The sequence below is a fragment of the Sturnus vulgaris genome, chromosome 1 (assembly GCF_052056855.1).
Source record: "Sturnus vulgaris isolate bStuVul1 chromosome 1, bStuVul1.hap1, whole genome shotgun sequence".
Taxonomy (NCBI): Eukaryota; Metazoa; Chordata; class Aves; order Passeriformes; family Sturnidae; genus Sturnus; species Sturnus vulgaris.
The window spans coordinates 135,399,683-135,425,093 of record NC_142243.1 but is presented as its reverse complement, the minus strand read 5'-3'; the positions used below and the strand labels follow the sequence as shown (position 1 = coordinate 135,425,093).

At 35.9% G+C, this 25,411-nt stretch overlaps 1 protein-coding gene across 9 annotated transcripts in view; it reads right to left on the bottom strand.

Moving 5' to 3' along the window:
• VPS13B (vacuolar protein sorting 13 homolog B) overlaps window positions 1-25,411 on the bottom strand; it is a 426,148-nt gene that overhangs the window by 57,334 nt on the left and 343,403 nt on the right. For all 9 annotated transcript variants that reach the window (XM_014879767.2, XM_088154920.1, XM_014879771.2 and 6 more), the window contains 3 exons: window positions 22,467-22,674; window positions 21,941-22,125; window positions 6,055-6,251 (listed from right to left, as the gene is read on the bottom strand). In XM_014879767.2, coding sequence (XP_014735253.2) covers window positions 6,055-6,251; window positions 21,941-22,125; window positions 22,467-22,674 — 590 coding nt within the window. The remainder of the gene's footprint in view (window positions 1-6,054; window positions 6,252-21,940; window positions 22,126-22,466; window positions 22,675-25,411) is intronic.

Here is a 25,411-nt window from a genome sequence, read left to right as displayed (position 1 = left end):
AGAAACAGATATTCAGGAACATACAAAATGATAACAGTTTTCTGTTGGGGTAGATGAGTGCAAACAAATGTTAACTAAACCGGGAAGAACTTTAAAAAAACCTAATTGCACCTTGATATTTTGAATTAAGACTTAATTTCATGAACAGCTGTAACACTGATTGCAGTAAAGAGGAAGGACATTTATTTCTGATACGTATTTCTGATATTTGAAATTTATTCTGAAAATATACATTTCTTTTCCCCAGAAACCTATTTCTTGACTCACCTATCAGTGACTAAGCATTTTTATTTCTTTCATATATTTTGGAGATGCATATTTTCATAGAATAACAACCAAACAAAACCTTCCAATTTCTTATTTGGTCAAATTTTATATATCTGCTTTTTATTCATTGAGCATTTTTGTAACTTTTCACTCATAAACACCATGATGACAGAGCAACAGGACATGCCTGATGCAGAAGGAAATGTGGCAGGAGCTTCACACCAGGGAGATAATGGAAGGCCATATTTTTCTCCATCTTTTCTGCCCCACAAGCAACAGACCACACAGAAGTAATACTCAGCAATTTAAAATGTTGGGAACAAAATGATCCAAAGCTGCTTTTTGTTTCCTGATGGAGTCGCCTTAGAAACCAAAAAGGCCCAACACTGAAACCTTGCACAATGCAGAGCCCAACCAGATGCTTAAAAACTTAACCAGGGAGAAACAGTAAATGAAGGTGGGACAATGCTGCCCCATGGGACAGAACTGGCTGTGCATCCTCTCTCCTGCTAGGGAGGGACAAGTGCTGGCAGTGGAGGACTGAGAGGAGCAGGACAGTGCATCCTAAACCATGGTTTAGAAGGTAAAGTCTCCACAGAGAGAAAATCGCCTTCTATGAACTGTCTGAAAAGAAATGCAGTAAGGATCTTTTATCACTGTTTTCCCATCTGCCCAGACTTTTTCTGAAATGCCATTGTTTTATCTGTGAGGGGGTCAATTTGATTTTTATTCAACCAGAAATAATATTCAGAATTATAGCCCCCATGTCATTATGAAAACAAGAATACAGTAACAGTATAAACCTGCTACAGTACAAAATACACTAAAAGCAGCAATCAAATTATTGTAGTATTTTCTTTAAAAAACCCAACTGTAATAAGAAGTCATAATACAAATGAACAGTTTTTGAAGAGGAACTGTAGTCACTGCCATGTCCCTGTGATTTTGAATTGAACCCCATTTAAACTTTTTGTCTAGATAGACTTCCATTAGACCTGTAGCACTGCCACCTTCTCCTTTGACATTGCAGAGAGCACAAAAATAAAAAAATAGCCCTCTATCACATGCCTACACAAACAGCAAATAAAGCAGTGTTAACTGAAAATACAGGAACATTTCAATTAAGTCTTGGTGAATGACAGTAGGAGCACTAATATCAGAAGAAGATGTGATTGTGAAATCAAGATTTGTTCATCAAGTGAATACAATATAAAAACACCCCCACATTTCTTGGCTGCCTTGGAGCTACAAAATGAAGTGTGTCCCAAATTTTTCAGCTGTGAAATAAGAGGAAGAACCAGCTTCTACTGCTTTGTGTTTGGCACATCATGCTTAAGTAGAAATGTGGCAACAACAGAGGAAATGAAAAATAAAAGTGGCCTGACTTTATTACCAGATTTTTTTTAAGTGCTGGGAAATATCAGAATATTTAAAATGGAAAATATCTACATTTGAAGTCATATAAATTATGATATTTCACATCATGCAAAGCAACTCAAGTTAAATATATGGCAACTGAGAACAATGACTTAGCAATGACCTGCATTATTCTTGTTATTTTAAGAGAGGAATATTTAAACCAAAACTGCCATTTGTGATGAAACTACAACATGGGAAAATATCCACTGGGAAGAAGAAAGAGACCACTTAACTCATTTAATTTATGACTCAACTGCTGGTCTGAACCCAAATTGTTAGAGGTCAAAATCCAGTACATCATTTACTTTGAATAAAAGCTGAAACAATTAGCAAGAAACATGATCGTGATTCCTCACTTGAATTTTTAAAAAGTAGCAATTTAAGGCTTATTTAAAAGTTTTTGTACTTGTTTCATGGTTTGTATCTTAAGGCACTTTCAATTACTATTTTTCATTAGTATGTCAGTAATTATAAAAATACTCTTTAAATTACACAGAAGATGCATAAATATACAAAACATACTGTAATGTAACCCATTTAAACAAAAAAAAAACAGAAATCATTGCCAACCAAACCGGGAAGGGGTTTTAGTGTCTCACCAACCAAACAGAGCTTAAAAAGCCATTTCAATTATGATTTGTTAGTCCTGCAACAGGCAAATGCAACCCATAAAAATAATTTATTCTGTGATAATTTCCTTGTAATCCCCCTTTTTAAGGTCTTCCATAAACAGTCATTTATGCCATATATGATTTCTTTCATAAACACTGCACTACATCCCCAAAGAGATGCTAAATTATTTCACTTAGTACTTCAAATGTGTTCATTCAATGAATAAACTGTCATAAATGGTCATTAAAACCTTATGCATACATAGAAATAACGAATGGGATACAAAATTCTCAAAATTAAACAACATACATGTATATATTACGCCCTTCACCAAATGGCTCCTTGATTTTTATACTTCCAGTTAGTTCCTGGTCAATCTCAGAAGAGCTTGCAAACCACAGGATTTGAATCAGGACATCTTTGCATATTCCCATTTTCATTACTGGTTGCTCTATTTCACCCTGCCAGCTACTGCTTATCACATCAGCTGAATCCACATCTTCTCACAAACCTTGTTTTTTTCCTGTCACATGAGACACCTAAATTTCATACCTTATAACCAATGTCAGGAATCAGTAATAAAGTACTAAGCCACAACGGATCAGCTCTCTGCTATTAATAATTAGCATATCATAGAGGTTACAAAAAAAAAAAAAAAAAGAACCCTGTAGAATTTCAAGAAAAAAAGTATTATCATTGAGCAGCAGCTGCATGCATATGGCAGTGGTTAAAGTCTGTCCCAAAATGCAACATCAAACTTAGAAGATAAACTTCAACAAGACTAAGCATTTTTATACTTCACAATTAATAGTGTATTATAATTGCTAATCAATCATACAGCTGCAGCATGTAATTAATGTCAAGTCATCATGTGTAAAGAAAAACAGGTTCAACTTTTACACAGCCTTTGCTTCTTACTCTCACAGACCCCCAGCGTTAGAATTCCCAAGTTTAACACTCAGCACTGGCATTAAGCCTTGAGGCTCTTCCCACAAGTCTGCAAAATCCCATGTTACATGCTTGCTTTAGGAGCAAGACTTTGACATTTACCACAACATGGGCACTGTCTCTTTCTCAAAACCAAGAAATTGGCATTTTTTGGTCAAGTAGAATCTAGAACACATTTCAGAGTGCTCGGTGAGAAGAAATTATCCATATCAGAAGCAGAAGCCACAGTTTCAGCCAAGTTATTGCCAACATGGACTTCCTATAAGCCACTAGACATCCAGAAAGATTCATCTTCTCTGCAGGTCCACAGTTTCTGCCACCTCCTCTGACCCAAGGCTTCCCTTTAACAGAACACGAACCCTTAGGGCTTAACCATTACCTTCCATTTGTTCTGTAGCTGTAACCATACACATGGACAGGTCTTGGGCACTGTCTTAAAACCTCCAGGTCAGTGATATGTAGCTGACATGTTTGCTCTGTCTCCAAGAAAAAGCCACTGTGCCTCACACACCGTAGGTGAAAGCCTCATATCTGAGGAACAGCTGCTCTTGTTTTGACCCATTAAGTTTTTCTGAGAAGGATCACTCCAGACTGCTCAGGACTACTTGTTCTACATCTGTCCTTCCTGCAGCCATCCTTAAGAAAGCTTGCAGTGCAGCTTTGTTTGAAGTTAGAGAGATCAGTTGGAATTTTTATCATAGAACCAGAGATTGGGTTGGGTTGGAAGGAACTTTAAAGATCAGAGTTCCAACATCCCTGCCAAGGGCAATGACAACTTACTCTAAACCAGGATGGTCAAAGCCCCATCCAGTCTGGCCTTGAACACTTCCAGGGATGGGGCATCCACAGCTTCTCTGGACAACCTATTCCAGTGCCTCACCACCTCACAGTGAAGAATTTCTTCCTAATAACTGATCTAAACCTGCCCTCTTTCAGCTTAAATCCATCCCCCCTTATCACTACATGTCCTTGTAAAAAGTCTCTCTCCAGCTTTCTTTAGGTTCTGAAATGCTGCTCTACGGGTCTCCTTGGAGCCTCCTTTCCCTTGGACTAAAAGATTCCAAGTCTCTCAGTCTGTTTTCACAGGAGAGATGCTCCAGCTCATCATCTTTGTGATTCTCTGGAATCACTCCAGCAGGTCCACATCCTTAAGTTTGGGGCCCCAAGAACTGGACACAGTACTCCAGGTGTGGTCTCCTGAGAGCAAATCCATGCCTTCAAATTAGAAACACTGCTAAGGCAGGGAATATAACTTTTTCTCTCTGATTGAAATCAGAGGGTTTCCTTGTATATCCCACAGGTTTCTGGCTTCTGGAGCTCACCCTGACCTATACAAATCTTTAAATTTCCAGTCTACTGTTAGTGCATGTAGGTATAAACTACACTTCTTAAAGCTATTATGAATTCCCCAGGCCAACAAAAGTATCAGGACTAGTGACTGCAGCCTCTGGACACGTAGGTGTCAGTTCAAGGACCTTTCCTTTGACTTCTCTCTTTCTCTTCTGTTTATTTACCTTCAAATGCTTCAGTAGTGAGGTAAACATTTTTTGCTCCCTTCATTCCTCTCCTGCTATCCTTGTGCAGTGAACTGAAAATGCCTCAGTTTAATTCCTGTTGTTTCTGAACAATTACAGCTCATTAGCTTATCAGAGCTCCCTGAATGAAACATTGCATATAGTGATAAACCCTATTAGAGGAGAATACAATAAACATGACTACAGTGCTAAACGCTTTGATGAAAAAAAATCTACTAAATTTCACTACATCATTTTCAGTTCCCACCAAGTTCACATTTCTGTGGTGTTAAACTGACCAGGAAGGCAATTCTGCCAGGGTCCCACATTCAGAGGAATTAACCTTGTCTAAAACACTTAACTTCTCAATGATGAAAATGCATTCTTCCACAATTAACATCAAGAAATCATTTCCAACCTGATACTATTAATGGAAACCAGATGTTTAATTTTTTTCATTGATTTTGTTAGCCATGCTCATATTCCCTGATTTCTCTGAATTCTGTAGCTTTGTTCAACACATACGTGGATACTACACACTCACTGAAGCTTGGGTTCATAAACAAATAGCAAGAATCAGCAAATACCAATGATCCAAGGGAGTAATTTTGGGTTTTCTGCTCTAAATATAAAATGTTAAGTACGTCTTTGAAAGCAATTCCACTGCTGTTTCTGGACAGAGCTTGTACTCATTTCTTTTACGTATTAAACAAAATTGAATGAATGCAAACAGAGTGAATATCTGTCATTGCACAGTGCATCTAGCTGTAAACATAATGAAAAATGGATTACCAGTGTTTAAAAACACTGATTAATTTTTTTTCCTGTTAGCATAGTAAGCAATGCAATACTATTGAAATAATAACTTTTTTTCAATATCTTTAAAATAGTCATTGACTTGCACTGAGGAGAGAATCAAGGTGATGTGTAAGTATTGCATGGAAGAAGAATGTTTACGTCTACATTATAGAATGGACTGCACTTAAGCCTTCTTTTGTTAATTAGCTGATTTTACTGCCTCATGCAGCCAAGAGGTCTCAGAACCTGTTTGTCTGCACTTTTCAGTAAGCCTTATATTCAAAAATGATGCTTATGAGGCTGCCTATAAATCTGAAGCAAAGCTCTTTTTGTGCACACTCCATGCCCTTGTGTGAAGGTGAGTCACAGTCTGAAGCTTGCAGGACTAACTACTCTTATCACATATAAAACAAGCATCTTCATTTCTAGGTCTCTTGAAACAGATTTCTCAGGAGTGTAGCATTAGATGTCCTTTTCACTCCTCCTTTAAGATTACCTTTGGTCATCAGCCACGTTCTGGCTGCTGTTGAGGACAATCCTCCACAGATCAGAGGCTATGAGCTCCTTCTGGTCACTCACAAGGCTGATGCTGGGCAGCTGCAGTTCACACACTTTGCTTTCTGACAGACTGAATTCCCGGAATGCAACAAATGATTTCTGAAGCTCATCCCAATACTCCAAGCTGCAAGGAACCTGTGATAAAAAGGCAAAATTATTTTATGCTTGATTGCAAATATAATGCATTTAAATCTATATGCTAAAAGTGTAAAACTAATTAAACCAAATAAAAGTGAATGGTCATATAGGAAATCTTAACTGTAACCATTACTCAGATCTTGTGCTGTCCTGACCTAAATGAAAATGTTTTCAGAACATCATTGCAGACAAACGCTTCCAACTTTCTCTTCCTGTGTACAAAAATAGCTGCTGGTTCCACAGGAAACCATGACTAACAAAGACAATTAATCTAAATGTTATTTGTATTATGCAGCCAAAAAAATCCATCAGATGTCTACACATCATGGTATCAAAGACATTCTAGTCATCATTAATTTTTTAAAAATTCATTGTTTTAGTTTTATTACTTAACAAAAGATAAGTTTATTAAAATAATCAATGATCCAGAGAAAAAATTATAATAGACAACACAATGCTTTGTGGTGGGCCAACACATTGCTAAAAATCCTGGGTGGAATAATGAAACACTTGTAAGCACATGATCTTTTCTTTCAAGCACTATTTAGACAAATAAATGCAAATGAAACCAAATAAATACATAGTGGCTTCTGTTTAATTTAAGTCTGTGAATAATCCACTTGGATTATTTCAGGATCTATCACTGAACTGGAGAGAAAGTTATTATAGACATTTCTATAGGCAATAGAAAACCAATTATAATAAAAGTATGGATCTTAAAGGGTTATATCCTTTCTTTTTGATGTTTTTCTGTTTTGGTTTTTTTTGTGGTAATAGCAAGAAAGTGAATGAGAATATGAATTTAAAACAAATGCAAACTCAGTCGGCTATGAAGATTTTAGAATTAAGATACAGAAATCCACAGGTATGGCAGTTGTGCATGCTCAGCTATTACTAAAAGTTAAGCTGACATAAAGCAAATAGTAAGAAAAAAATTGCATATGTATGTGTTATTACCTGCTTTATCCCCGTTTTTAGGCATGCATACATAAATAATGAGGAAAAAAGTAAGAATGTGGAAGAGATGCAAGAAAATTCAGAAAAACTTTTGTAAGCATTCTTCCTTGTTATTCAGTAAAGATTATAGTGCAGATGGAGATGACAGTAAGCTGATTAATTAACAGGAATGAAGGTTAAGAAGGAAAATTCAGGGAGCTCAATGGTTCAAGCTGGGGAGGGCAAAGGAACATAAATAATCACCAAAGAATTCTGGAGGAATTAACATGTGGAACCACAGAGCCTGAAAGGTAGATTTTAACTACATCTGTCAGGGTACAATGATATGTGAAGACCAAAAAAATGCAATCACAGTCACTAAAATTTTTTTAGTTCAAGATGTTGGACAAAATAATTATCTGATAACTGTCCATAAACCTCTGATGCCAGTAATGTATGTAACACAGTACCACAGCAGTATCAATCAGGAGAGCTGATTTAATTTTGAAGACTAGAGTTGAGAAAAAGGGATCGATTTAACATCAAAACTCACATGTCATACAGGTAAAGGTAACAACACATTTGTTTATAAGCTGCATATTAAATTGGAAAGGGTGAAGATCTGTAAATGTCAGCTGGCAAAGTGTGAGGCAGGATGATGAAGCCTGGAAAAAGCAAATACCATCTTGAGAGACATCAGGTGAGATATTTCCAAAAGTGTGGGATAAAAGTAATCGATTTGTATAAGACATCAGCGGGGACTCATCTGGAGTATGTCACACTTCCAATTCTTCATCTTAAAACTGCATTTACTCTTGCTGTGGAGAGTTGAAGACTAAATGAAATTAAACAACAGGAACATAATTGTTCCATCCAGACACCTCAGGAGAGAAACATTTAATAGAAGAAAAATTTACAGAAATTTTGTGTCAAAATTGAGTTGCCCTATGAATAAAGTGTAAGGCTAGAAACTGTACAGAAAAAGATGGGGATGTGCAATGACAGACTTGGTGCTCATGAGAGCTGCTTTAAAAAGCCTGATTTGTTAATTAGATGGAGAAAATAGCAAACATTGCCCCAATGGAGAAGGCTGGGCTTGATGACCCAGTAAACATCTTTCTCAGTTTTCCCTCGCTAACTGTACAATAGTGCTGTGTACAACAGCAGCAATAAGAAATACCACGTTAAATTTCTGGCCATGTTTCAAAGTCACACTAAAGTGATTCTTTTTGCTCTCAGTGCCACTAGACTTTTAGATTTTTTCCAGAACTTCCCAGTGTTAAATTGAGTGTTTAACACCTGCAGACAAACACTCAAGACTGCTACACTACCACAGCAATGTTCCTACCCTCCAATTATGGATATATTGGATACATCCAAAGAACTCCCCTATGTTAACTAGGAACACATGAAGAGCATCTCCCATCATCTGCTGTCTTTTATACTACATTGTGTAGCCATTCACACTCACATACTTATTTTTTTTAAACCTTCACAATCTCCTCTGGTGATAAAACATTTCAGTTTAGTAAAATATTGTAATACTTGGCATATTTCCTATAGCATGAAGTCCTGGAATTGCATACTTATAAAAGGATCTGATAATTTCTGACAAAAGGCTGCATCATTTCATGGTTGCATGGATACTTCACATACAGCAATATTTATTTCTGCATACTTTTAAATCCCAGTCCCTAAAACCTTGATATTATTTTAGGAACCTGATTAAATATATTTGAATACTTGGTTTGGTCTTGTGCTTCCTAATGTCTATGAAAATCTAAATTACCTTTTGTTATGAATGTTATTGAGTAACGTGTGCAACAGAAGTCTCACAAAGCTCTCATATATAGCATAGTTATTTCTCTTAGATTGTATCTCAAAACAAAACCCTTTCCTTAATGAGAATCTCACAAATTAGGATTAGAATAGAAAGTAATGGGTGTTTTAAGAGGTTAAGCAAGATGATGAATTCTATTCCCTCCAAGATTAATGAGCCAGAAGAACGAGTTCAAGAGTACAGTAAGATATTTTTTAAGTGCCACTACAATACAAAAACCATAACACTATCCATAAGGATACAGGAAAATAATATAGAAATATTCAAAATAAAGGCAGAGCAAAACTTGAAAAAAGTAAACTGGATTTCACACATCTTGTTTAAAAAAAATAAAAAGGTACTTCAGTATTTCCACCCACTCAGTAAGTGGTAGATCTATTGAAACTCTTCTTGAGGAAAAGATGGCAAAGTAAAATGATGAAAACAATTATGCCAAAAGAAGTAATAACTTCATAACTCGTCTTCAGACTGTGGTCTGTGGTATAAACTAACACAGTGGGAGTTTCATCTGAGTATGAGGAAGAACTTTACTGTGTGGGTGACTCAGAGAGATTGTAGAGTCCCCCTGGAGATATGCAAGAACCACCTGGATGCAATCCTGTGCCACGTGCTCTGGGATGACCCTTCTTCAATAGGGAGGTTGGAGCAGAGGATCCACTGTGGACCCTTCCAGCCTTACCCATTCTGTGATTCTGTACACTGCATGAACAACCTCTAAAGTAAATGATGAAAAATTTGGAAAGGCACAGGAATGATCGCTGAACTCAGCAGCATGAGTAGCCAGGAAAAACATCACTGAATGGTTAATGCATACTGGTCAGCAAGTAGAAAAGATTATTCCTCTTTATTTTGTTTACAATTTTTTCTAACTATGTTGTAATATGTTAAGAAATCTTCCAGAGCAAGAGACAGTATGTTTCAAAGTGTCATCTGCACATCAGAGATAAGAAATCAAGGACACACATTATGTGATTGCCTATACAAAATACAGCTCATGCTTTGGAACTACACAAACTATTAGCTTTCTAGTTTGAAGTTTGCAAAAGACTTAGTCGACTTAGAATCTTTGATTTCTACATATCTAGCTTTATTTTTTCTAGGGGGTTTATTACTAATGCCTGATCTGGATAAGTTTAAGGAAAGATGGTAGCTCTGGGCAATATCAGCTGCCAAAAATAATAGTTGTGAAAGCCTGGAAAGGGGTTATAATGCCAGAACTGAGTCATTAGCAGTGGGAATAAGTGAACTAGCTGCTGCAACAAAAAAATTACCCATATGTCGAATTAAGTATGGTGCTTTTACCTTAAAATATTTGAATAAAACTTAGGCTATAATTCATATAATTGTTACCTCTTAGAAAATGTGACCACTAGGGCTGCCTCTATAAAAGCAAAAACAAACAAAGCATATTTAATTTTTTTGCTAAACAACAAAGTTGCCTTTCCAGCAGACACTTCCCTACAGTCTTTTTGTCTTCTTTCATAGCTCTCAAAGATAGTTTTAAATACAATTATTGTATCCACCTGTCACCTGTTTAAGTGTGCATAGAAGTATTATTTAACCATGAACTCAGATTTAACCAATAATCTCCAAACTCTGTTTTGGTAGAAAATCACACCCTGTGGCAAACACACTTATTTAGAAGGATGATTATGGCAATAGGGAACAAAACCACAGTCAAATGCTTTATTTTTCAGCAGCATCTCCATTTAACAACAGAGATTAGAAGCAGAAATGAAAAGCTGTATGAAACAGCCTAAAGTCTAAGCAGAGAAATTGAAGGCTGCTCCTTTTTCTCTTTACTGCTGTGCACTATAGACACTGGAGATCTGAAAATGGCATGGCAGTGTTTGGAAGAAGAAGGAAAATGATGTATTGGCTAAGTATGTGACACAAACAGCTGTTCAGAAATAGTTGCCTTGGAGCTAAAATCTTTTTAATTAGAAGAAAATAGATTCCTGTTTTCTCAGAATCTCATTTCACCCTATTTTGGGAGGAAAATTTCATGTCTATTACAGTAACACATATGAAAAATCTCTGATTTGAGCAGAGCTGAAACCTCCAACACACAGATCTCTCTCAAGGAAAAAAAAAGGCAACAATGAGAAACCTGAAAATCCTTTTAAACCCTGCATCCTTCAAGTAATTTCCTTCACACTTGCTAACCTATCAGCAAGATAGTATAATGTTAGTAACCAACATGAAGTACTCCCACTAAAGCCCTACAATGTGATTGTGTTTTTTCTTATTCATCATATATTGTGTCACACATTATCAGTACCAGAATAATTTAATTTCTACTTGGAAACAAGGGGGTCAAGAAATGCTGTACAGTCTGTTAATGCTCTGTTATTAATTGCATCCTTGTGTTTTACAGGTACTCCTTATTCCCACTTGTGGTTATGTGTAATATTAAGACTTGACAGAGAGATGAGTATTGACCCATAAGTGCTTTTTAAAGAATTTCAAGATCACATCATGCTTCTCTATTTTCCTGTGAGCTGATGTTATCCTCCCAGCTTCAGACTACTTGGCTAATCTGGATTTGAAAAGTGCTGGGAGCACACGACTTATCTGTCTATAGGTACATCTACAGCTGAGCAGAGAGCCAACATCAGTGGACTTCCACAACCTGCCATGTTACCATAAATGATCATACCCATTATTCAATATACATTTTGTCAGAATGCTAACAGGTTTCAGACATGGACATAATTTTCAACGAGGAGAGAAATAATTAAAATATCTCAATTTCTTAACTAATCCCATGTTTTTCATAAACACCTTTTTTGTCTGCAGGAAAAAGCTACAGGCATCAATCTACTTCTTTGAGGTTGTTGAATGAAGACTGTACAAAAGCTCTATTACTTAAATACTGAAGCATATGATTTGAAAACTCAGTATGAAAAAATTAAGTTTAAAACTATATACACGCAGATTTCTTAGGCTGCAAAATACATTTTGTCCAGTTGAGAAAGAAAGATAGATATTAACAGCTGGGTTACAGGATGTGCCTAATGTTCCCTTCAGTGATGCTTCCTTTTGATTGATGTATTTGCTAGAAAAGAAGCTTTTACAGAAGATATATTCATTTCTTGAATCTCAGTCCCTCAGATCGTGGGCGCTTCCTCTTGGAAATTAAGCTATTCTTGGTCCAGAAACAACTACTGTACAAAAAATGCACACAGAAGACAGGAAGTGTGTGTGTGTGTGTTTTATCTCCTCCAAGCAGGGCCACCTCAGTGAATGAGGCAGAACACAACATAAACTTGCACTCTGAGTCAGACACCAACCCATACTGTGATTTTGACTTCAGCTTCCTGAGCATGAATAAACTGATTGCTCTGTAATAAAGCTATTCTTTTATTAAGATATTTTACTGGTTTAGGGCCAACTGTCTTAAAAATACAATTCTCTCATTAGCTGAATAGAAGTTGCAGTAGCAGGAAATAAAAAGTTTTATCCAGATTTTTATAAGGAAAAAAGTCTTGGCAATAACTACCAGCAACATTACTTTTAAATTTGATTTTGAACCAGCAGCATAACTTTTAAATTTGAAGTATTACTTATATAAAACTAGCAAAAGAACTCTGCAGAAAAATGTAATATGTAGAAAATATGCCCAAAAGAAAAACAATATTAAATAGAATAGAACTTTGTAATATGCCTGTTCACACAACATACACAATTCAATCTGACCAGTGGAACACCTACATTTAGGCAAATGTAGAACAGATTCAACATCCACATTCTTGTGTATTCTGTGTGATTGAGAGTGTGAAATCATGCTACAAACCACTTGCCTGTTAGACAGTATTTTTTAACCTCCCTCAGAGTTAAGACAGTATCGTATCTGTGTAGAAAACAGACTCTCCTGGCACAGCTACAGACCACCAATATCCCCATTTCATGAAGAAAATAACCAAACAACCAAACCACAAAAAAAAAAGTGATGGTTTACAGTGAGGTAAAAAATATGGCCTCATATAAGTAGTTTTAGGATTAGCAGTAGTACTAGGATTAAAACCATTTAGCTGTACAAAGTATTTGCTGCCCCACTCACCTCAGACTCTTTTGTATTTTCATTATAGTTTTCTGTACTTTGACAGCAGTTTCAAGTGTTACATACCAGTATATTTCAGGCAGTAAAATTTATCCCACTATGGTACACTCTCAGTTTTCAACACTCCAGAATAATCGGACACCTCAGCTGGAGATGTTTTTCAAAATTATGTCATACAATTTCTTCACAGAATTGTTTTATTTCTCTTCGAATTTTTTTTTAATAAATTTAATCCTAAAGCTAGGACATTTAAATTACAAATACTCACTCTAAAATTTAATATGCAATATCTGCTTAATGCAATTTTTTTCCTTTATCTATAGTGAGGTCTTTGGCTGACTAATGAAAATAACTACTATTTGGCTATCTGAGTAATAACATATAACATGGCTCTTTCAATTCCATTTAACATATATACTAATAGTCCTATTTATTTCACTTATTTAAATTTACATATGTCCTGCAGTTTATAAAATAAATATCTAGCAGAGTTGCAATAAACAGATGTGAAAGAAAACTCTTGTCTTCTGAGAAAAGTTGTTCTTTAAAAATACATAACTTCCTTTTAGCTGACTTTGGAAAAAAAGCTTCTATACATCTTCAACTAATAGAAGCTATAAAAAACCTTTTGTAATATTGGAACCAGTTGAGAAACCACAAGTATTCAAATGCAGGAAATCATGATTTTATAACATTTTAATGTGATCTACTCTTGGGAAACAAAGTTAACCAAGCCCTATTTCTGTACAGGAAATATTCCACTGTACAGTTGTAATACATTGTGGTGAGGGGTACAGCTGCAATTTTTTCACCTGTAATGCCCCTCTGGTATTGTGGCTTACTGAATTGCATCAAGATTGCCTTCCTGTCCGGAAAGCCCTCTAAGTACAAACACGACTCTAAGCCCAGGTTTTATTTTCCCCTGGTATCAGAATATGGTAATTTAAGAGCCCTGAGAAATGCTTTTTAACCTTTTAGAAGAAATATGTAGCATTCTTTTATTAGGAACTATGTTCTTTGCCTTTTTAAAACAACATATGACCAACTTATCAATTTATCAAGCTAGCAGGTTCAGAGCAAATGCAGGTGTGTGGAGTAATGCAATCTGTCACAGATACTGTTTTTTTTCATTATGGAAAAATTACTCTAAACACACTAACAGCTTTTTTTAAGAAAGCACAGAATAGCGCTGGGCTATAACTGAGATTTCTGCACAACTTTAAACAGGAAAATTATGTACTGCTAAGTGTCAAACTTTGCTGCTAATTGTCATTCACCTTGAGACTGAGGTTATGTGATGACCACTTGCATTTTGAACAGCAAAAGTAATAATATTTCTTTAATTTATTCCATTTTAATGTATTGGTTTGAGTATTGAGAAACAAAAATATACAGATTGTAGATCTTACATTCTGAACTCACCCACTTCTTCCAACACCCTTCATTTTCTCATTCTGATAAAGGAACTATCTTCCACATTTCATTTAAAGTTTTTAATTTTCTAGGCTTCAGTATTTATTAATAATATAAGCACTATGATGTTGAAATGTAGTCACCTCTGACCACTGAGGTTAGCAGTCCATTAATACATAAAGTACCTTATAATTTTAAGTATATGAGCTATTTTGACCACATATTCTCATCACAGTAAAGCCTGACTCCTAGTATGATAAATTCAAGGTACAGCCAAAAGGACTCGGATTTGCAAAGTTTCATAAATCAGAGTCACAAAATCTGAAGAGTACAGAACACGAGGAGAGTGTAAATCTGTCATTAAGATAATCTGATGGTTTCGTCAGTCCTCTGGCACCCGGTAGAATTTTCACTGGCTCAGTAACCCCTAAGGGTAAATTTCACTGTGATGCACAGGCAAATTATGCACAACTTCCATTAACATTCCCAACGAGTTACGCTTAACTCCCTGCAGACTGCACAGAAACTCTAGGACAAACGATACAGTCTCATCCTGATGCAGGGAACACTAAGATCACACAGCAAAATAATTAAGATTATACACACACAAACAGCAACAAAATAGTAAAGTCTGAGATAATCCTACTCTCAGGCAAGGAAGTTCACTAACAATATTTAAAGCTGGAATTCCCTGAGAGAACAGGCTCTGTTTCAACATCTGCTTAAGACTCTCAACTTCTTTAGTCCCTATTTCCTTCCTTGCAAGAAAACGAAGACAGTATCATAATTAATAACCAGAGTCTTAACTCTGGAAAACATGTGCAAAACTCAGATCAGAAAATGTGCTCGCCTGCAGATCATCTGAAATGTAAGTGGCTCAAGCTCCAAGCAAACCTACAGGCTCTTACACAGACCAGCTGTTTATATGATGACCTGCACCCATTTCTGTACACATGCACAAACAGAAACACTGTGTCTACTGCTGAGAAAGAGGTTCCCTACATTAGAATAAATGGCATTTGTTACACTTCTAGTTTATGATCAGGTATGTTCAGTAATAATTGCTTCTTTTCAAGCTTGCTGCAACTCTTCACAAAGTAGAGAAATAATAAAAACACTGTATAGAATCTTTATATAGTAGTAGTATGACTCTCTTAGTAATTTTGAACAACATCCAAAGGTAGAATTAACAAGAAATGTAAGCTTGAAAAAGCAGAAAAAGCACCGAATTTGCCTTCTGAGCAATTCACAACAGCCAAATTATTTATCCATCCATCTAAAAAGTCTCATTCTTTGAACTCAGTACTGAACTGCACGGCAGTAGATTCAATAACTTGCAAACCAACAGGTTTATCAAGAAGCATGGTTGAACTTTACAGCTTATTATCTAGTAACACCATGAAGTTAAATCACTAACCTGTCACACACAAATCATCTGGATTTCCAAAATAGTTGTTGCTTTGGGAATATAAGAAATAAATCAAAAATTTGTGGTTTCCCAGAAAGCACTTTTCCCAGACTCTCAAATGCCCAGCTGAATATTGTAGCCCCAACAGGGAATGAAAAGTAAAAAGGAAGCAGAGTCAGCCAAAACTGAGGTATTCTCTGTTAAAAGGAAAAATTAATGTCTTTGACACTGATCATAATTCTTTTCCTGTTGACTGTCATGTCAAATCCTTCCTGGAATAATGACTTACAGTAGGTCTAATGTCAGTCATTCTTAAGCTCATGCTTCCTTAAGCCACTGTTTAAACAGCCACAAGGTGTTAGAAAATGACTATTTATTGGCTGACAGTGTTGAAAAAATCAGATTCCAGACTAGCAAGTTTACAAATGCTTTATTTAAACACCACATGCATGTAAGGCAATGCAACAGACAATTTTTTGAATCCCTGCCTTTTGAAGTTGGAAATATTTATGTTCTCCTAAAAGAGATTTCACCACCTTTGGAAATGCTCTGTGTGAATTTTACCACAGCATTTTTATTTATGCACTCTTTCCTTATTAAATCCCAGTTAAGCCCTTGCAACCTCAGAATTTTACTCACTGCCCCAAAATATTCTTCAGTAGACCTTGAGATTTGGTTAATTTAATCACCACTTTTCTAAACTGTGCTCTGTATCTTAGGACACTATATAAAGAAGAAAGGCCAAAAAAGGAGACCTCAGCACACATTCATCTTTTCATCAGCTGTTATAATGCTGACTACACTTGCTTGCAATAGGAATCCTGGCAGGTACACAAGGGAAACATCCCCAAATACAAAAACCTGACAGGGTTATAGTTCAGCAGATATTTTATTTTAATTTCTTATGGAGAAATGAGCAAATGCTGTAGTTTAGCTTGCATCTCCCACTGGATGACAATCCAGGAGAAAGGATTTTAAGTGTTAGTGATGCATCTTAAATAAATCAGATAACTCAGAATTTGGAACATTACACATTGTATGATTACTTTGATTAGATAAATCTGTTTATCTCCTGCTTTTAAATCTATGCCACTTGGGTAAATGCTCTTGTGACAATACATAGCTTTTGTTTGAGATATGGGGCAGTGCCAACAACATCCCTCATTGGAAAGATAACTCTACAATGGAATGACAATAAATGAGAATCTCTGCAAAAGGTTAACATGATAAAACAGGCCTCCAGCTGTACAGGAGATAATTTGTCTGTCCTGTTCACCTGCCTGCATAGAAAAGCAGAATATTTCCCTGATGGCATATGAACTGTTTTCCTACCTTGCTGAGCCCCTCCCAATCTTTGCTCTCTCCCCTGCCAACCTAAACCTGTCAACCTTGTTCTTGGTAAAGATAAATGATATAAAAATATAACCCAGATTACATCAGAAAAGTGTAACAACATCACAGGCAAAGATAAACATAAATCTGAGATTCTTAAGACTGCAGGAAGACACAGGAAGACTCTGAGCAAACTAGATACACAGTGCAATTACAGTTCTAAGCCCCAAGCCACAAATATTCAACAGAACTTTCTTTGAGGTTAAATATCTAAATGTAGCTAGCTTCATATTGTATCTGCACAATATGAATGTCACTACTGAATCAATAACAGATTTTTTTCCCCACTTTTTATTTTCCTGCTTTACCACTTTTGAATTTTAAAAATATCACAGAAACAAAAATGACTTGTCCTTTTCTCAGATATGGACCTGCCAGATCCAAGGAACTATACAAGCACAGTTGAATTTAGCATCACACCACAGTTCTGAAATAAAGCCCTTTGTTATGATGTAGAATATATTCTTCAACTATTCTTTATGTTCTGGGACACTGGAATTATCTGCATAATAATAAACTATTGTCTGAAATCAGAAATTGTTCTTACTCCTTTCATCCTAATGCCAGACTTTCAAGGCAACCAGAAGAATCAGCATGGAGGAAATGGCCACAAACTCTCTTTCAACCATCCTAGTAGCCAGATCAAGCCAATGTCCTCATCATTTACGAGATGAAGGGAGTCACTATGAAGCCCTTACTCTGAAATTTAGACTGTCCAGCCCATTCTTGTTCCTAAAGATGCTCATGTATCTTCTACAATTCTGATATCTCTGCAGGAGACATTTCAACAATTCTAAACCAAATATAATTTTAATTCTAAACCAATATCTGCTTGAAGGCTATTACCATGCTTCAAAATTCTTGGTGAAAGACATTTCATTGTCAGATTTCATAGGAATGAGAATCATCACTGTCCACAGATTCCAACTTTAACTGCCACACCACAAGACCATCACAGAGCAAATAGAAGACCTTTGACCCATAATGATGAGCTGGTTGCCTTATAGGATACAGTTTCATGTTAAACTGGGATGTTTACGTTTCCCAGTTTAACTTAAGGGCTGTCTTAAGTCTTCACATGTGAATACTTGCTGAGACAAATTTATTAACACCTGCACAGTTTTTATTACAGAAATTATCTGCACATGAGTGACCTAAATGTAGCAGTAACTAAATTTCTGGAGCAAGATCAGTAGTTTTTTTCTCTGTTTTCGTGTACATAAACAAAAGACATAAATGTCTTTCTTTAAGCACATAATAATATAGGCTTTTGAAGCACTCATTCACATATCTTTAACTGAAAGATTTCTTCTTATCAGCAATCTACTTGAATGACTTAAGTTTCATCTATTGTAATGGAAATAGTCTCCGAGAACATTTCTTTTTTTGACTTATCAATATATCAATCTTCAATATTTTAAAAATAATGGAATTGCTACTTCATCTTGCTTTGTACCTTTTGAATAGATTTTGTGAAAATTCTCCAAGTTTGGACTTCCCTCTAGTCCTGAGGTGGGCATATGATTCTCACATCAATACCATTCTACACCTCTGAAAGGTGTTTCCTGAAATACTAGTTATCTGAAAGAATGGTAAATCACTCAGAGCCAAAGGACATTTGCAACATGTGAAAATGGGACAATAAGGGCTTAAAGATTAAACAGAAAGCATTTGCCATGTCTGTTAAACAGGAAGAACAAATTCAGATAGAAAGAAATACAATTCTCATGCAATTTCTTGATTTCATTCAGATCTAGGATTCTCACTTCCTTCAAACAATTAGATAAAAGTTCTATTTCAAATTGCTAAAGAAATTCCATGTGGTATGCCATGGCAGAGACATCAGTTCTTCCTGTTCCCTCCATAAATACATGCAACAACGTTTGGACAGTAAAAACAAAGTATTAGGAACTTGACAAGTGAAACTGTTTACCTTTGCAACAATACAAGGTAAAACACAAGAAAACAGCTCTTGGGGCAATTTAGAAATAGCAGTAAGATAAGGTTCAACACAGGTTCAACATAGTTCATATCAACTCTTATTATCTGAAGCTGTTTTCTACCCTTTGGCTGTACCAGATAACATGCACCTTCGATATTTAGAAAAATTCTCTTTATGGTAAAGCTTTCGCAAGTTCCAGGAATTCAATAATAGCTATAAAACCAGAGAGTTCTAAAACCTAGCCATGATTAAAACGTTATGCTAGAAGTTTAACAAAGACAGAAAGCTAGATGAAATGTCACAGCAATTTACTCAGAAAGAAAGAACATGCAACTGGAAAACTTCAAGAAAAGAAAAGGAAAAATTCAAGACAAACTACAGAAGGGCACCTTTGACTGTATCTTTGTGAAGTAGAGGATTAAGGGAGACTGGTAATGCAGCTGGGTACATTATGGGTCCTCCTTGCATTTGAATACACATACAATATACACAATCCTGGGAAAGTTTCTAAAGTATATTTTAATATAGCTTGATATCATTATTGTCTTTAAGTTTAGATCTTTTTTTTTCCAAAGAGTTGAAGTCTTTGGCTTGCAGATGTTTCTCTAATGTTTCATTTCAAGAACTGAATAAAATAAATGCTGTTTTATCTTTTTTCTCTTTGTATTTAATGAATTTTCCATATGCACTAAATCCACAGTATATTAATTAACATGTATCCATACAGGGAAAAAGTAGAGCTGATGAAAGGCCTCATGATTAACTTAAATTAGAATCTGAAGTTTGATATGAGTACTTAGTAAATGCAATTTACCTAAAGAAATTAAAAATTGACTCTGTATTACTTATTACACCCACGTACCTCTGTTATATTAATAAAAAAATGCACACTGTGCATATTTAACATGGCTGTTCATCAGGTGCATGACCACTCCTGGAAAATGTGATAAATCACCACCTTGAGCCAGGCAACAATTACTGCCATAATTAATGGCAGACAACCAAAGCGTGGATCTTCTTGTAGTCATTTCTGCATATCACATGCCCAAAGCAGAATTTTTGACTAGATGTTCTCTAATTTGGCTGATGTCTTTATATTTTCTCTTGTGGTAGAAATCTGAAGAATTACATGAACACCAGTAGAAGCTGACAGAACCTGGAAGCTCTCACCCTGAGGCAACCATAGTGAATTGGACCTTCTCTTCTCTAGACCATCATACGGAATCACAAAGCAGAACTTGTGTGCTACTAAAAGTCCAGCTGTGTATGCCCACTTGAAGAAGAACTGATATTCCCCTTGGACAGGGTCATATTATCCACAAGCACATACATAATGGTTGATGATGTCTGTTATCTATAATGGGAGTGTAATGTAATTAAACCAAAACCTTGGTGTGCCGTGCTCCAGAAATACCAGCCTGAAAGAAGGCAAAATGCTGGCTTTCATAGCAACCTAATAGGGTCATCAAGACAGCCTACAATAACACAATTTTGATCTTTGATTCAAACCTCATGCCAAATGGAGCTGATTTTTTTCTATTTAATTTTAATATAACTGAAAGGAGCTGACATTTGGCTGTCTAGAGGGCAAAGAAATTGGCAGGACACTTCCATGATCTCACCAACAGTACGTGCACGGTAATAACATTATACCATTTATCTGAGGAAGATTATCCTACTTATTCCTAACTCAAAGCATATTGGTGAATAATTCAATTTTAAAAGCAATTTTTAACAACACAGCAATAATGAAATAAAATTCAACGGTTTTGAACAAATAGGAAGAACTGGGAAATATTTATTTTCCTTGACTCACAACACTATTCTGATTAACAACCAGACTGAAATTTAAGAAAATAATGACAGGTTCAATTTGTAATACAAAAAGGAAATGGAGATTACCAGAATTAAAACTGAGCTAAAATCAAAATATGTATGCAAGGAATATGTGAATTTAGAAAGAATTACACTAGACAGGAAAAAATGTAATGACCCGACTGCATACATTAGAAAGCAGAAATTCCAGCACATTAAGGATCAGTGTAATTTTGAGGTATGGTCTGTTTTTAGGGCACAGAGACTGCAGCACTCAGCCTTCCTTCAAAGAGAAGTTCCATGATCTCACACAGTCAAACTGCACTGTCCACTTCAACCCTCTCAAGGTAAAATGAGAGAAAAGAGAGAAAACAGACCCTTTCCCTCTACCCTGTGGATCTTACTGGAAGCACTGCAGCCATCTGCCATCACAGAAACAGGAGAGTACAGCCAGATTGGAGATTTTACTTCAATGACTCCACTAGATCTTGGAAGTTTTAGACCAGGTCTTTCCTTGCATGTTTCAGTTTCAAACCAAATGAAGTCTTTAAGCAAAGACTGATGGATGAAACCATAAAAAGAATGAATAAAAACTGTATGCTCACAAACACAAACTGATAAACTTGGCTATAGCTATAAGCTAAGGCTATAGCTTATTATGCAACATAAAAACTTTAGAGGTAAGTGGGTAAAAGGTTTATACAAGTAGTATTGAAACTAATGATATGCTCAAGCTGTGCAGTGTACCCCATAGTGGTTTTATAGAGCTCCCGACATTTGTTTTGTGCTTGTTTTTAATAAATCTGAGTTTGAAAACTTTCACTTTACAGCAGTAACATTTTCATTTGTTACTGAAAGTAGAAAACTCATTACCCACCTGAAGAACATCTCCAAGGTCAGCAGTGCTAATATCTGGATCTTCAGTGGTATTAAAAGGAACAGGGTTAATTCTTACAAGAGTGAGCACTCTGGGTTCTGGGTATCTCCATAGCATCATTCCTGGACTATCCTCAGTTTCATTGTAAAACACAACTTCATAGGCACTGGGCAGCTTTTGTGCTTCTGTCAAATGAAAGAAAGCTATAATCTGATACACAATTTCTAGAAAGAAACATGCTGGTTTATGAAACCAAAGTGATTAAAAAGAAATCCCTTGGGATCAAAAGGAGAGAAAATAAAAAAGAAATTTCCCTGACTTTTAAAACATTACAGCTTAATGGAAAGAAATAAAAGTCTTTTAAAGTTTTTTTTTTTAATTCTAGCAGATGTCTTTTCAACTGCTTTTCCAAAAAATATAAAGTTGTTCATTCTAAGAGGCATGTGATGTCTAATAGGTTACTACTGTTTTTACTTTATAATCCAGAAAAAAGAAAGAAAGAGAGCTAAGATTATATCCTTCTTACCTGCATCTTGTATATACTGGAACAGGCCTGTTCTCAGATCATCTGAGGTATGTTCAGTTTTTGAGGCCTGATTCCTTTCTGTAGAAAAACAAGTGGGGTATGTACGTTCAGGTATCAATGTCTCTACACTGCCCTTTTTTGTAAGGTACTGCGACAGAAGCTCCTGGAGAAGAACTAAACAGTTCAAATGCTCTTGACCCCAGAAAACCTTTAAAAGAGAAAAAAAAAAGAGAGAGAGAAAAGATTTAAAAATTACATACAAATATTCAGCCATTTTTGAAGGGAAAAACACCTCCCCAAAACAACAGGAACTTCATACAGCTTTGAGTCTGCTCTACTTACACCTTAATTGCTTGCAAGCACTCTTAATGTTAAAATAAAGAACAGAAGCAACAAAATATCTTTACAAAACCATTTGTCAAATTTGTTCTTTTCATTATCTGAAGGAAAACATTAATTCCTACCATGTAACATTCAAAGTGATGCTGCCTGGAAGACCACAGATCTAAAAAGTTATATTCAAGAATAGTATGTAATGCTAGAACTGGTCACAGGTTTCTCAGTTCATGACATGACAAAAACCCTTTAAAGATACAAAGTTTAAACTCTCCAAAGAGCTTGTTGCTCAAAACTGGAAGTCTGGAATACATTTAGAACTAAGTGACAAAGCAAAGAATGTGGCACAGAAGACTTATGAAAGATCATCTTAAGTACAAAAAACATATGAATTGGGTATTCCCTAAGTCTTCCAAGTGAGGTTAAAAAGGTCAAAGTTTTCTGAAGTTTAAAAAAGAAATAGAGAAAAATATCTAATAAAATTGGGCATGCAAAGTGCAGAAGATTCACACACTTTGCAGCAAAAGAAAAGGCAAGAAGGCATTCCTTTCTCCCAGCTTTGACAAGCATTACTGTTTTTTTCAAATTAAGCTCCTGTTGGAGAGAATTGTATTAATAGGGACAAGTCCTTTAGACATCATGTGCAGAAGCAGCCCTTGAAGCAACATGGAAGACAAGGAGGCAACTAGTAATGGATACAGAAATTAGACTTGGAACCAGTGTAGGATGGAATCAGAATTTCCAGACAGTAACTGAAAAATCCATGGAAAGGGTGTGAATAAAGTAAACAAGTCAGGTATGCACATAAAGAGTAGTGCAGTTTTTCAATGGGGAAATACCAATTTTCAAATGTGAAAAAAATAATCAAAATATGCCTAAAGGGAGTGTAGTATAGCTGCCAAGAAGGCAGATTTTTTTCCTGCCCTGCATCTACAAGTAAGCCCACTGAATAAACCAAGACACTCTTGAAACACAGTCACAGACAGTCCTGAGCTAAATACTCCCAGGCTAGGCAGGTCATATCCCAAATTTAGTGCATCTCCATGATGGTTTCTGGAGTACTTCTGGTCTCAAGGTCCTACACTATTGCTTTTTATCTTCTTTTTCTCTTCAATCAGAGTCAGGATTAAAAGCACAAGAGATGGAATTTTGCGTTCAGACTCAGCTGTTTATTAATTCTTATCTATGTTACAGTGAGTGCTACAGCACTTCTAGATAACAAGCTAAAAATAAAGAAATGGTGATGCAGCTCTCTCGTTACAAGGTCTTTTAAGGCTTAATTGTCCAACTAAGAACTAACACCTAAATTATTTTTACTTTCGACCCAACAACCAGATACTCGTGATCTGCAGTGTGGCATTTTCTATCCAATTAAAAAATGCCACGTAAATCCATGAAGATGATGAAGAAAGAAAGAAAATTCCACCCTAAAACCTCCATCTTGCCTTACACCTATTACTATGCTCGAAAACCCCAAATTCCAAACCCTTCACCACGTGAAATCACACACTTCTATTCGAACTACACACCAGTGATTCTAGTTCTATCATTTAATTTTGGAAGCCCTCTCCAAGGCCTCAGGTGAAAAGAGTGCTCTTTTAGGGGTCAGTGCCTGACAGCACAGAAAGTTCAAAACTCCCTATTTCCAGGGTTCCAACACTACATCTGCTCTAGCACCACCTCCAAGGAGCTCTCTGCCACCCTAAACCAATCTCAGAGGCCCCAGTTCCCCACTGATAGGGGAGGGATGAACATTTTTCTCCTTCACACTTTTATTCATTTCATTTGTATGCAGCTGGGGACTCCAGGGCATGGAACTCCTACTACAATATTCAGAGACGAGGCACTGATTTCACATAAGCTCTCAGGGTTCTGCTACAATACAAATTAGCAGTGATAGATGAGGTCATGTTTAGAGCTGGTAAAATCATTAGTCATAAATAAATTAATTTGAAACAGAACTGCTAATGATTTTGTCAGCATTCTCAAATCTATTCTGCCAGACCAAACACTTAATTATCTTCTGCAAAAGCTAATTTTCCCTAATTATATACTAATAATAAATGGCTGTCTGAGATTTATGGATTTTTTTTTGAAAATAAGCATTTATATAGAGGTAGTCAGCCAAGTACCTGTGAAAAACAAATAAAAAAAGCAGCAAAGAAACCAACTGACTTTATTTATTCATCAAGATATATTTTTTTCTAAATTTGGATTATCTGATTAACCCTATTTCCAGCGCTGTTTTCCTAAGACCTTCTAATGCCAATTCTGGGAAAAAACGTAATGACACAATTAAATGTCAAAATTTCCTTTCCATGTTTTATATACTCGATTTATGTATTTATTTTAAAACATTTGGTGTGTATAGTTACTATAATAAAAATAATTAAAACAAGATATATCTTAAAGCCCACTTGTTTAAGCTCCACAGAATCTATTTTTCATTTCAAGAACTCCCATGTTTCCTGGACTGATTTCAAGTTGTGGGCACTTCCAAAACGGAGAGGATAGCACGGAAAACTGATTATTAATTGCTACAAACAACAGTTTGCAATTACTCCCATGAGAAATTCGTGTAAGTTTAAAAAGAAAGGCTATGTACTTCT